General features: G+C 41.4%; 1 protein-coding gene across 8 annotated transcripts in view; it reads left to right on the top strand.

Annotated features, from left to right (window-relative positions):
• The window catches only part of ZBTB46 (zinc finger and BTB domain containing 46), a 103,569-nt gene that overhangs the window by 52,882 nt on the left and 36,932 nt on the right, over nucleotides 1–13,755 (top strand). For all 8 annotated transcript variants that reach the window (XM_053244758.1, XM_053244761.1, XM_053244760.1 and 5 more), the window contains exon 3: nucleotides 3,107–3,388. In XM_053244758.1, coding sequence (XP_053100733.1) covers nucleotides 3,107–3,388 — 282 coding nt within the window. The remainder of the gene's footprint in view (nucleotides 1–3,106; nucleotides 3,389–13,755) is intronic.

The raw sequence follows: 13,755 nt of genomic DNA, 5'->3' as shown, positions 1-13,755 counted from the left end.
TCCAACCTACCTCACCAATCCCAGTTTTGTCCCCCACTGCAGACACTAGAAATCTGTTTTCAAAGAGATAAGACACAGAGCTGAGGAGGGAGAAGCATAGTGTGTATACAGAGAGAGAGTGAGCGCAACATTTTTGATGACATGATTGCATGTGGGCAGCAGGTCAGAAAGCATTCATTCTGGCACAGTTCTTTCTTTCCCTCACCTGTCAAGGAAAGTTTTCTCTCTGCTGGGGGTTTAGACTTATGATGATTACTGTTTATTGAGTAACTGAATCAGGGGCATAACCAGGGGCGTAACAATGATCGGGCAAGGGGAGGCAGCTGTCTAGGGGCCCTGGCCTCTGGGGGCCCCTCCAGAGACATGTCACGTGCCTCCCCCCACCCAGCGCCTGCCGCGTTGAAGCGCCTTCAGTTTGAATTATTTTCTTTTTTCTTTTCCTCCATGCGTGCGAGCGTGCGTGCCATATTTCCTTGCCGTCCCTCCCTCCTTCTCCACCCTTTCCCCTTGTAGGCTCCTCCTCCGTTGAAACCCCGCAGCTCTCCTCAGTGCTCCCCCTGCTTCGCCTCCACCAGCAGCAGCACCTAGAGATGCCTTCGAGTCGGCTGCATCCTCCTTTTCCGAGGCTTCTTGCCTGGGGGAGCGAGGTGGAGGCAGGGCGGCTTTCCTCTCTCGGCTTCCCCTCGCAGCGAGCAACCAGTGCGCGGAGATGGGCTGCGGGAACTCCACTGCCAGCAGCGCTGGCAGCCGAAGAGAGGGGCAGCAACGCACGCGAGCGTGGCGTGCATGGAAGGCAAGGAGCGGACGAGCAGGGCACACACGCCAGGGGCGTCATGGAGGAGCTGGCAGGGAAAGGGAGAGACCAGCAGGAGGAGAAGAGTGGGCTGGTAGGAGAAGGGGGTGGCCAGAGCAAGAGAAGCGGGGCTGCAAGGGGCGAGGAGGCAGGCAGCTGCTAGTAGGGAGAGCTGCTCGAGGAGCTGGGAACTCTTCCCGAAGCTGCTACCTCGAGGCAAGGACTAGCTTCTCTCTTTTGTGGCAGGCAGGCAAGGAGAGGCAGCGGCGCCCTTCTAGATCTGGATGGAAACTTCATGCCATTCAGCTGAAGGCTGCTCTGCTCAAGCGGGCTGGCAGGGAAAGGGAAAGCCTTGGGGAGGGGGGAAGGGTGCACGCACAAAGGAATCTCCGCCAAAAAACCAAGCAGCCAGCCAGCCAGCCAACCGCACCTCCCGCAAGACAACACAACAAATGTGGCCGGTCGTTTTTCTGGAAAACGAGAACTGGGAAAGCCAGCATTTTCTCCTTGCTTTGCAAAACAGGCTGTGTAAACAAGCCTCCCCTGAAAAGTGATGCTGCCTGCATTTTGGGATGATGATGATTATTTTTAATCATTTTTTATATCCCTCCAAGGAGCCCAGAGCAGTGTACTACATACTTAGGTTTCTCCTCACAACAACCCTGTGAAGTAGGTTAGGCTGAAAGAGAAGTGACTGGCCCAGAGTCACCCAGCAAGTCTCTTGGCTGAATGGGGATTTGAACTCAGGTCTCTCCTGTCCTAGTCCAGCACTCTAACCACTACACCACACTGGCTCTCTAAGCACTCTATAACCACTACACATTATACCTCACTTCGCTTATAAATGCTGCACTGGACTGGTATTTATTTACTAGACATGTGAATAATATTATGAGTCCAAAGAGAGACTGATGGAAAGCAGTTGCTGTCTCTGCAGCTGACCTTTCAGTATGAGTTATCTTTTATTTAAACCTTTTTTGTACTTGGTGGCTCCTCAAGAATTCCCTTCAACAATTTACAGAACTTTTGAGCTGAACTTCAGTGGGGGGGGGGCATTTTAAAATCTTGTCTTTGGGCCCACTCCAACCTTGCTACGCCCCTGGGCGTAACTACTATTAGGCAAGGGGAGGCGGCTGCCTGCAGGCCCCCACGCCTTGAGGGGCCCCCCAGAGGCAAGTCACGACTCCCCAACACCCGCAGAGCTTCCTTCATTATGATCCTTCGTATTTCTTCCTTCGACCTGGCTAGTATCTCTCTCTCTGTCTCTCGATCCTCCCTCCCTGCCTCCCTCCTTGTGTTTGTATCAGCGAGGGGCCCATTTTAAAATTTTGTCTCTGGGCCCACTCCAGCCTTGTTATGCCCCATGGAGAAATCTTGTGTTGTATACCCCAATATGAAGTTCAGTTACTAGCAGAGTGATATGGTGGAAATATTTCTATGGAAAACTTTCCAAAATGGATTTCCCCCCATACTTTATTTTTCCATTGGAAATGTTCTATTACTTAAATGTTGCAATAATTTTTCCAGAAAATTCACCTCTGCTTACTAGTATGTCTTAAAAATCATCCTATTTTGAGCAAGTAAATTCACTAAATGTGTTTAATGAGGTATGGAAGAATGTTTGTTGCCACGGATGCTACTATTATGCTTTAAGAAGCTGAACAGATGTGACTGTTCCAAAGTGTCATTAGTAATACTGTGTTCCTAGGTTCTATGCTATTGCATTTTGAATTGGCTTCTAACTGGCTAGTTTTACTCTAAACATGTTCGCCTCTAGTTGAAAGCTTCTGTTTCCTTTTTACTGTTGATATAATTTGATAGTGTCATTGACTTGAGTTGGAAATTTAAAACTATACAAAGAGGAGGGATGAGAGTCTGTCACTTTGTGTTCTGTTCCTGTAGAAAACTAACTCTCAAAACTCTTTTCTGGATAAGGAAAATATATTTAAAACCCAACACTCAAAGAAATCCCTAAACACAACCAGTCATACACCACCATATACATTCTTGAATAATACTTAGTTAAAGCAGGTGGCATATGTAATCAGTTAACTAGGAGAGGAGATGGCTTGATATATTTAATGTTTGTGTACTATTACAACCAAAGTATTTCATTATAGTGCTCTAGAAATTTCTCCTCCATAAGACTTACTAGAATTAACTCTGGGAAAGCAAGTAATCTAGACTCAATTCCTTTTTTATCAGTAATATTAGTGCTAACTGGATGAGGGCTATGGGGAACACTGCAAATGTACATGTTGCTGTGAGGTTTCTATTGTAGAACATTAACTAATGTTGCTTTTTTTCATGTAGGTGTGGACTTGACTGGGGCAGATCCAAACAGCTCTGACAACAGAATAGAGAGAGTGGACCTTTATGCAAATGTTGATGAAGCACTCCTAGGAGGTGAAGCTAGTTATCTCTCTCAGCCTCTAACTCCAGAGAAGGAAGATGCACTTCAGGCTGTGGCAGTTGCTAACTTGCGGGCAGCCTTTATGAGCAAGAACAGCTTGTTATCCTTGAAAGCTGACATGCTGGGAGAAGAGAGTTCTCTGCTTTTTGAATACTTACCCAAAGGCACACATTCGTTATCTTGTAAGTTGCTGTTCCTAGTATTCATTATTTAAAGTTTAATAGCATTCATAAAGTGGTTATTAAATATAATTCAGGACACTCTAAATTTGTGTTCATCTGTGGTGCATCTCCAAGTGATGCAGTCTCAGTTATTTTGAGTGGCATGCATGTAGATCCTTAACAAAGGGTTGTTTGGCCGGGAAGCTCAAGTCCTTTTCTCTCAAACTGTGGATGAGATGGTAACCTTGCTTTGACTGTAGCATTTCAGAGGGCAGGTGTGGGACTAGATGTCAGGGGGAGAGGTTGTACTATTCTCCTTGAAATACTAGCTTTCTTTGTGCGGATTTCCCCCCCTCATGGGGGAATCACTCAATCATATGAGCCCACAACCTATAGTAGTACAGTCAGGACATGGGTTTATTACCTTATCATTCTGGGAGAACTGAGTATATTGATTGTTGCTGGTAAAGTGGCATTCCTCAGTAGATAACTGAAATCTGCTCACTATCCTCGTCCATCTTTATTGTATGAACCTTGGCTAAAACAGCAGTATGTCATAGGGAGTGCACCTGCATTGTCATAATGTACAGTTAAAATATTCTTTTCTAGGGAAAGTTGGGAATAGAATTATAAATGCACTAAAAAACTGCCTTTTGTGTCTAACAGCTTGGAAGCACTAATAACCTTGGAAAGGTGTTTGTACTTAGAGGAGGCTCTCTAAGTGCCCAACTTATTACATAATTAAGAAGTTTAATGTATGACTACCAATTATTTGGCTGCCTCTTTTATAAAACCACCATCAAGAATATGAATCTATATCTAGAATATGAGTCTTTAAAATGGAATTCAGTCCATAGTAGATGTTGATTGGTGCTCTGAAATGATGCACCCAGAAAATGAATGTTGTGGGGAGAGTCCATGAAGGTGGAACTCAACCCTCTCAGTTAGAAGGGGAGCAGTACATGGGCTGCTTATGATTTTTAGTGCTTCAAATAAACTGAGAAGGTTGGTAGATTTTTGTTTAACTGTAGCAGAAGAGAAAAGGTTTGTGCAATCTTTCTTGACTTATGATCTCTGGGACTAATCAAGAATCTAGCACAATGTTGCTTTTGTTGATGTCCTGGAAAAAAATCACCAATATATATTTTTTAATTTGATAATATAATCCACTGAAACACATTAAACAAAGGTATAGTAGCTGTGGTATATCTTTGTTGCTATAGATAACCCTGTGATTATTTTACCTTATTGCATTTTTCTTCAAAGAATTCAGCTGATCTCTTGTACTATAGCAAAAGATCATTAAAAAGGCTTCAGACGGTATTCAGCATTAATTGGAATTGTATTGGGAAATTGTTGACAGAGGTCTTGATAGCTAAGCATGGTGATTGATTGATTAAGTGCCGTCAAGTCATTGTCAACTCTTAGCGACCATATAGATAGATTCTCTCCAGGATGATCTGTCTTCAACTTGACCTTTAAGGTCTCTCAGTGGTATCATATTCGAGTCCATCCTTGCTGCTGGTCATCCTCTTCTTCTCTTTCCTTCAACTTTTCCCTTCAACTTCAATTGTGAGCTCCTCAGGGGAGCTGGATCTTTGCATAATGCAGCCCAAGTATGATAGTTTGAGCCTGGTCATTTGTGCCTCAAGTGAAAATTCTGGATTGATTTGTTCTATGATCCATTTGTTTGTTTTCCTGGCTGTCCATGATATCCTCAAAAGTCTTCTCCAGCACCAAAGTTCAAAAGTGTCAATACTTTTCCTATCTTGCTTCTTCAAAAGGACTTCACTTTATACTAGACTGGAAGTGAGGCATGGAATCACTTTTAAATGAATTTGCAACAAACTACAATATTAGAACACTCAGAAATCACATAAGATTTGATTGGAAACCTGTTGGAATAAAATATACCAAATCGCTGTAAGCCCAATGCATTTTGGAGACCTAGGCTTGAATTATCTCGTCCTTGCTGAGAGGCTGCAGGCAACCCAGTTCTCTTCGGCCTACTTCTGTAAAATGGAAGGAACAGTGTATCTTTCTGGATTGTTGTGAAGATGAATGAGCTGAGGAAACAGTGTTGCCAAATGAGCTCTTGAACACTTTCCACATCCTTTTAGCATAGCATTGTGATATAAGTTTGTTCCCATTCTCTCTCTGTCACACACGTGTGTGCGCACACAGAGGTGGTTTAGATTCCACGCAGAACCACAGTTCAGTCCTGGCTCTGGCATTATGTCTCCAAGCCTTCAGAGCATGTGCACTTTCCTCTCCTGCCCATGCAAGCTTCCCAGAAATTCTGCTTCTGATCTAGGTTAGAAACAAACTTAAATTTGCTTGAAATAAACCTAGCTTTGAAACCAACGTCATACTTTGGGTTCAGTTAATTTCGAGCTAGCTGGCTAGAATAAAACAAAATTGGTCATGACAGCTGAACAGACCAATCTTGGTTTGTTCTGAACAACTGAAAGTAGAATTCCTGGGAGACTTGCACAGGCGTAGGAGAGAGGAGTGTGTGCTTCTGAGGCAGGGGTTCCACGTAACATCTAGACTAGGCCCCACATTCCGACACTAAACTATTTATGGCGATATCTTGTGTAAAAAATTATAGTTAGCTTGGCCTTTTTGTTCTAGACTAAGACACAGTCATTGGTGCATAAAACTTCAGTGAAGCCCAATAATACATACTTCTAAAAGCTAAGGTAATGCGTTTCCTGTATCATTTCCAACAGATAGTTATCCTAGAAGATATTTCATGTTATGCATGGACATTATCTGAGCCATTTTGGAAGGGTGGTATAAAAATCAAATAAATAAAAAATATAAAAATTATGCCCTAGTAGACCAAGATTTAGAAGAGTGTATATCCTGTTGCCAAGATACTGATATCTTGGTCTAGGATTTCAATACGATTATGCTTCTTCCTTGATTCTGCAATTCAGGATAAAATGTATCATTTATCATCTTAAGATCATTTATCATCTTAATGTATAAGTTTATTTTAGTTTTCAAATATTGCTTGATAGCTTAACAAGTGAAGTGGTTCATGTTGATGATACAGAGGTCTCAAAATACACTTAAATACAAAAAAGGCACATTAACTTCAGTAAATAATGATGCTGATAGATTAACTGAAGCTCAGCATGGAATTAGCCTGTGTATACCAGATTTTCAACTCTTGTTAAGCTAGCCTTGCAGTTTGTGAGAGGCCCACTGAAATCATTTCTGCTTCTCAAAATGAGCAACCATCATAACAATGTGCTGCAGCTCTTTTTTATGGTGCATTTCATGGTCTATAGCTCCGTGGTAGAGCATTTGTTTTGTATGAGGTATGTTCCAGGTTCTGTCTCTGGTATCTCCCAGTTTAAAGACATCAGGTAGCAGGGAAAGACTTCTAAGATGCTGGAGAACTACTGCCAGCCAGTGTAGATAATACTGAACTAGATTGACCAATATTCTGACTTGGTATAAGACAGCTTCATATTTCTGTAATGCAGTTGATTTTGAAGATCCCTTTCTACCACCTGGCCTCAAAGTCAGAGGGCAGAGAAGAAGCCAATTAAGCAGCTGTCACCACAGTTGCTTCCCTTGGATTCATGGGGCTCCCAGATTTTTTTGATTTTTTTTAAGCAGTGGGGCATCTGTTACTTGTGCTCCTCCTGTGGGCACAGGTCCAGGTTGCATGCTGCTATTTTTGGATGCAGGAATGTTACAGAAATGACAGTGGCAGGGGATATATGCAGGGAGAGAGCTGGGTATGATTAGCACTGTGTCGACCTGTGCATGTAACACTGGTTTCAATATTTTATTAGGTTATCAGACAGAGGGAGCTGCATGCACTGCCTGACAGAAGGGTAGTCAGTTCCTGCTTGGAACACACTAGGTGTTTGGCAAATTACTAATCTGGTTTAAAACAGGTTGTTAGGCCCTAGAGATGTGAAGATCTGGGGGTGGGGGCTTAAAAAATTGGGTGAAAGTGCATGATTTCTTGGGTTGCTCCTGTTTTTCCAATAGAAAAAAATGAATATTTGGGTAATTATAAACAACCTTCTTGATAACCATTTTCTCCTTTTTAGAATGAATTAAATACTTTCTGAGGCAAGGATTTAAAATACTTTTTAAGTTGTTCTCCAACCCCTTGAAATCATGTGTGTGGTGCAAAATTGCTTGCAGTGGCACCAATATGTTTTCTGTATTATATTGGGCTGTATCAAACTCCATCTGATTAACAGTTGGATGTTTGAATGCTTTTTCTCTGTTGCTGATGTCATAAAACTTGCTTGTCAGATTTGGGGATATGATAAAAGCTGAGGTGGGGGCGGGGCAGGGGAAAGAAGCAGTGATGCGATTGACATCTGTGCTTTAATACACCAGGTTTCCAATTGCTCCAAACTTGCTTCAGTTGGTTAATCTCTCTTCCAATCACAGTGCTTGAGTGGAGGGATGCAGATTTGTATATTGCAAGGTATTTGAGCCAAAGCTCCATCTGTCTGTGAGTTACTCTTTAGACAAGCATTGGTAAAGTACTGCTTGCCAAGGAAAATTGCAATTGAATATTGTTCACCTCATCTGAATGTATTTATTCAAAGCTAAAGTGTTGATGGGGCGGGGGGAGGTTTGCCTGCTTCTCTGAAACCTTGGCACTGCTATATGAAATGGAGATAGTATCAAGACCTAAGGAGAATCCTCCATCAGTGCTAAAAGAGGTCTACCATACTTGAAAGTTTAATGCAATTCTGATTTGTCGTGTATTGATGATTTTTCATTATTTCCTATGGGCCGTTATATTTTGTGGGATGATGTATCAACCTGATAACATATCAAATTTTTTCAATCTGGGCCAGTAGAATTACTGGATGCGTGATTTGATAATTACTTACATCAGAGCTGATAACTTCATCCATGCACAGCCCTAATAAATTGTTACATCCCTAATCCCCCCCCACTCCCCCCCACCCCCCACACACTATATTGATAAGCTAATATTGAGTCTTCCATGACTTAATGGTTTTCAGTTTTTACCTTCAGGGGACCTTATTCCAAATCAGCTTCCAGTTCTGCATATATTGTAGGGCATGGACTAGATTCACATAGAATGCTGGAGTGGGGGATGGTGTCAGGCATTTTGAACCTCATTGTTTCCTGCTTGAATTGAAAACACACCCAGTGCTATTCTGTAGCTGTACACCACATGGGAAGATGGGTAGTGGTTGGCAAACTGTGTTTTAGGGAAGCTTGTGTATCATTATTGAGCTTTCCAATGAGGAACGCCAGAGTTTCACAAAACACAGGATGGATAAAAACTGGTGATTTTTTTTAAAAATGGAATAAAATACTAAAATTCTCATTTAAAAAATAATATGCTGAAATTAAATCTCATCACATGTGTAATACATAAACTTAGTCTTTTAGAAATGAATTAATGGTTCTCAAACACAAAATGAGTTGCCTACTAATCAAGCATGAGCATTCTTTTCAGTTTCATCTTATGAACATGATTCTAGTTTGCCCAGTATTGCCTAGTATCTATCAGGTCTTGCTTCTGGAAATTTCTGGGCTTTTCATCCCTGTTTCTAAGCAGACAAAAGTCACCTGTGCCAAAGGTATAAGCTGTATAGTAGGACTGTTTGTGGTGGGGCTGGGACAGGCAGACAATATAGGAAAGGAGGCAGAGTAAAAAGAAACATTTAAAACAAAAGTTTTAAGGACAGCCTAGACAATTCAGGAGACTACTGGAATTGCAAATAACTTAGGTAATGAGTAAAGGTATCCATTAAATAAAGTAACCTAAAAACTTACAGAGTATGCACTAGATATTGTAAATGCCCCATTGAACTTGTAAATTAACATTTTTTATTTATCAGATTTGCATCATAGTTTAAGTAGTATGTGAAAAAAGTAATGGGAAACTTGATTTAAATTGATCCACCCTGCTGGAACACAGTTAAAAACTACTGGTATAATGTATTTCTAAAACTGTGTGTGTACTAGACATCAAATTATAGCTAGCCTAGAATGATTATTTTCAGAAATTGATCACATGCATAATTTCATTTCAGAGTACATGTGTTATCTGGCAAAGTGTGAACTATATTCAGTAATCCAAAACCTTTGGTTTAAAATGAAAGTTCAGGTGCTTTACATTTTCACTCATGCCCTAAAAAGAATGGAAATTGAAAGTTAAGATGTCCATCTTAACTTCCACGCCATATAAGCTGTAAAGACTTTGTATATGATGGTGGCTTTAGAAATGAAGTTCTATGCACCCACACTTTGCCTTGGTCTTTCAGTTGGACATTGGACTGGGGAGGGATGTATCCAGGCAGACATTTAACAGGTACAGTTTTCCTAATCACTTCCTAGAGATGCCCCGATGAATTTCTGCCTGATACACCTCGGATCAAGGCAAAGTATGGGTGCATCGAGACTCATTTCTAAAGCCATCATCATATACCAGACTGTACAAAGTTAAGTAACGAAGTTAAGATGGGTACCTTACTTGCCATTTCTTTTCTTTTTAGGGCACGAGTGAAAATGTAAAGCAGCTTAGCGCTCATTTTAAACTGAAGATTTTTGGAATTCTGAATTTCCAGGCACTTTAAAAAGGAAAATATGATTAGACACTGGGGAAGAGCTTACCCAAACCACAAGGTAAAAAACCTGGTGTTCAAAACCAAAAACTGTAAAACTTTCAACTAAGATAAAGTTGCACTCCCTACACCCCACCGCCTGAAAAAACACAAGTAAATGAAATTAGTGGATTGAGTAATAATGACAGTGTGATGATCCCACCTCATGATTATTCAGCAGTGAATAAGGACACAACAAGAAGCAGGTAATTTGTGTTCACTTTAAATGAGTACTTCGTTTTGCCTGCAGGCACGCATGCAGGTGCCCCTCCTCCATGTTCCAGTGTGCTCCTTCTCGTCCCTGGCAAGCCAGCATTCCCTGCTGGCTGCCCCACCTCCAGGACTCAGATGACCTCCACACATGTACAGAGTCTGCACATGGACCAAGGCCATCTGAGCCCTAGGGGCAGAGATTGGGGCAGTTGGCAGGGAACGCCAGGTGGGAGTGGCAGCAGCAGTCTGCAGGGTCGGGCAGCTGGAGGGGCAAAGCTCCTCATGGTCAACCACCATGTTTTTGTGGGCTGCACTGTGGGCACGGTAACTTCAAACTTGCTGTTAGCACTAAAAATGCACTTTTCTGCCTCTTAAAACCCAAGATCAGTTGAAGATCAGTTGTAAAATAGTTGTGAATTGGGTCCTGGGGAATATACATATAATGTGTGCTGATGACCAGGCGGATCAGACAAAGGGTTTTGATTTTTTAAGCAATAGAATTTTCAAGGCTTATAATGGTGGAGCATTTGTACCATATTAAATCCTTACAGATTTTTGTACAACTGAGTAGTCTTAGCTGTTTGTCCTTCTGCTACTCGTATGTGGTTATTGGAGTTGCTTCTTGGTTTTTTTAGAAATAGGGAGTGTGTGCTATTGTATCTATTGGGTATAATCACATCTGTTAACTACTTTAGCAGAAGTGAAAACTGACTATAAGCACAGAACTCTACAGATTTTTCAAGTCTTCCCCGCCCCCTCAACAAACTGCTTTAAATGTATCTAGGGATGTTCAAGCATAGCTGTGCCAAATCAGTTTTATTGGGAGGGTGGGAGAGGACAGCATATAGCAGGATGTGACTATTACTGGTCTGTTGCATATCTACTCAAACCCAATAGTGTTAACTTTGCTCTGGAAGTGGGGGGCAGGGAAATGCTGACATCCTTTAAAATTTACATTGGCGTAGCTGTCGGTTTGCATCTGTTGACAGCATATTGTATTGTTTTGTGAAGCTATGCAGGAGCAGTCTCTATAGGAATGCCAGCTAGGGAGATGGTGGTGAGGTCCCCTTCTTTCCTATACTGGTGTTTGAGAACATTTGATTATTTCTCTGTGTGGCACCTATAAAACTTGTCAGCCCATGTTTCTACATATTAAGCAATTAACTGTGTGAAATGCTCAAATCTTTCATGCTGCTTTTACTGTATTAGTATAAGTTCACAAGCTTATGAATGTTGCTAAATCTGCCTTCTCGAACCTCAGAATCTGAAATTATGAGTACTTTCACTCTACATATATTACTCCTATTCCCCCACCCCCAGCATTACACATCTTGGGATCAAGCCCAAAGAGGATCTTACAAGCCAATTTAGCCAAGTGTCTCATAATATTCTGATTTGTCCTTAAGTCCTACATGTGTTGTAAATAAGCTGTTATACTTAATTCCATTCTCTCAATAGTGATCCTTTTGTGTGTGTTGAGCTACAGTGCCCGCTGCAAAAGAAAATATAGCATTTGTTATTTGTGAATGCAAGGGGTTTTGCCCTCCAGATCATGTATAAGATTGTCTTTTAGCAGTGTTTCCAGAACTCTGAATTAACTCAGATCAAGACTATTTTCTTACTGTAATATGTTAAATTCTGCCCTTCTGGGACATTTTCCATCAACTATGCCAGTTCCTTGTTGTGGTATCAACTATTGCCAGTCAGTAAACAATATGTATTGATTATCATTTCCATGTAATCTATTTGCATTTTCAGAAATTGTGGGATATGTTTGTTTTTATGTGTATGTAGCTTGTGGGCTTTGTACTACTTACCTCTTCTGCCCCATTGCAATGAGGTAGGTAGGAAGGGAGGGTCCCCCAGTGATTGGTACTGGGACCAGTGCTCTTTAACTTGCTTATAAACAATCCAGAAGCTGGGGTGAACAGCGAAGTGTCCAGATTTGCAGATAACATTAAACTATTTAGGTTAGTGAAATCCACAATGGATTGTGAGGAACTCCAAAGAGATCTCTCCAAACTGGGGGACTGGGCGACAAAATGGCAAATGCAATTCAATGTAAAGTGATGCACATTGGGGCAAAAAACACCAACTTCTTTACCTTGGAAAAGAGGCAGCTAAGGGGAAGACATGATCGAGGTGTATACAATTATGCATGGAGTGGACAGAGTGGACAGAGATAAATTTTTCTCCCTCTCTCACAACACTAGAACCAGGGGTCACCCCATGAAACTGAAGGTCAGGAAATTTAGGACCGACAAGAGGAAGTACTTCTTCACAGAGTGCAATTCCAATTCTGTGGAATTCTTCGCCATGGGATGTGGTGATGGCCACCAGCTTGGGTGGCTTTAAAAGGAGCTTAGACAGATCCATGGTGGACAGGTCTATCAATGGCTACTAGTCTTGTGGCTGTGGGCCATCTCCAGCCTCAGAGGCACGATGCCTCTCAATACCAGTTTCAGGAGAGCAACAGCAGGAGAGAGGGCATGTGCATGCCTCTTGCTTGTGGGCTCTCCAGAGGCATCTGTGTGAAACAGATGCTGGACTAGGTTGGCCTTGTGCCTGATCCAGCAGGGCTGTTCTTATGTTCTAATGATACTGTTTATTAGATTTCTGATAAATTGAGGCCCTTTCTAACTGAGCAAAGAGGCATCTTTTTAAAGTGATTTTTGATTTAGCAGGAGGAGAGCAACTGGCCCCAGCACTGGCTGTTGCTGGTGTCTATTTTATGTTTCTTTTTAATATTGCGAGCCCTTTGGGGATATGGAGCTGCTTTTATTTAGTTAGTTAGTTAGTTATAACTATGTAAACCGCTTTGGGAACTTTTTTTGAAAAGCAGTATATAAATAATTGTCGTATTCGTAAATACACTAGCTGTGAGTGGAGTCCCATGGGTCCACCCTGCCTACCCCAATGCTGACTGTAGTGGAGCTCCACAAGTTTTCTCCTTTCCGTAGCTACAAATGGGGCAGCTTTATGACGGCCAGAGCAAAAGATTGTCCCTGGTGTTGCTTTTTAATAACCTTTTTAATAGGTGGCTGATATTCTATTTATTAACATTTAAGATGTAACTATTTTGAATTGGGTTTATTTCAGTTGGTATTTTAAAGCAATCTTCATTCCTATGTGTTAACAATCCACCTTGGGGTTGTTTTAATAAAAGGTGGTATATACATTTAACAGTAAAATAAATAAATAAAATTGTATTGATTGCTTTTTATTTGAAGGAAAATATGTGAACATGAGGTGTATTGAAATCATTGCTGTTATGATTTAAAATATATAACTTTCAAATGTTTTGGGAGAACTTCCAAAGAGAGATGCAGTTGGAAGCTTTCTTGATCAAACGCTTATCAAACGCTTCAGGAAGTGTCTATGGAGTAATCAAATACAACTATGAATGCACTGTATCTTCGACATTTTGCTCTCATATTTGTGCTGCTTTGTATTCTTTTTCCTGTTTGATTTTCTTTAGTGACCATTTTGCTGCTGTTTGATATAATCCCACCAGACTTTTGGGTAGGGAAGCTATTTAAAACAAAC

This window comes from Hemicordylus capensis, chromosome 4 (genome assembly GCF_027244095.1).
Source record: "Hemicordylus capensis ecotype Gifberg chromosome 4, rHemCap1.1.pri, whole genome shotgun sequence".
Classification (NCBI taxonomy): domain Eukaryota; kingdom Metazoa; phylum Chordata; class Lepidosauria; order Squamata; family Cordylidae; genus Hemicordylus; species Hemicordylus capensis.
This window is presented reverse-complemented; position numbering and strand designations above follow the sequence as displayed.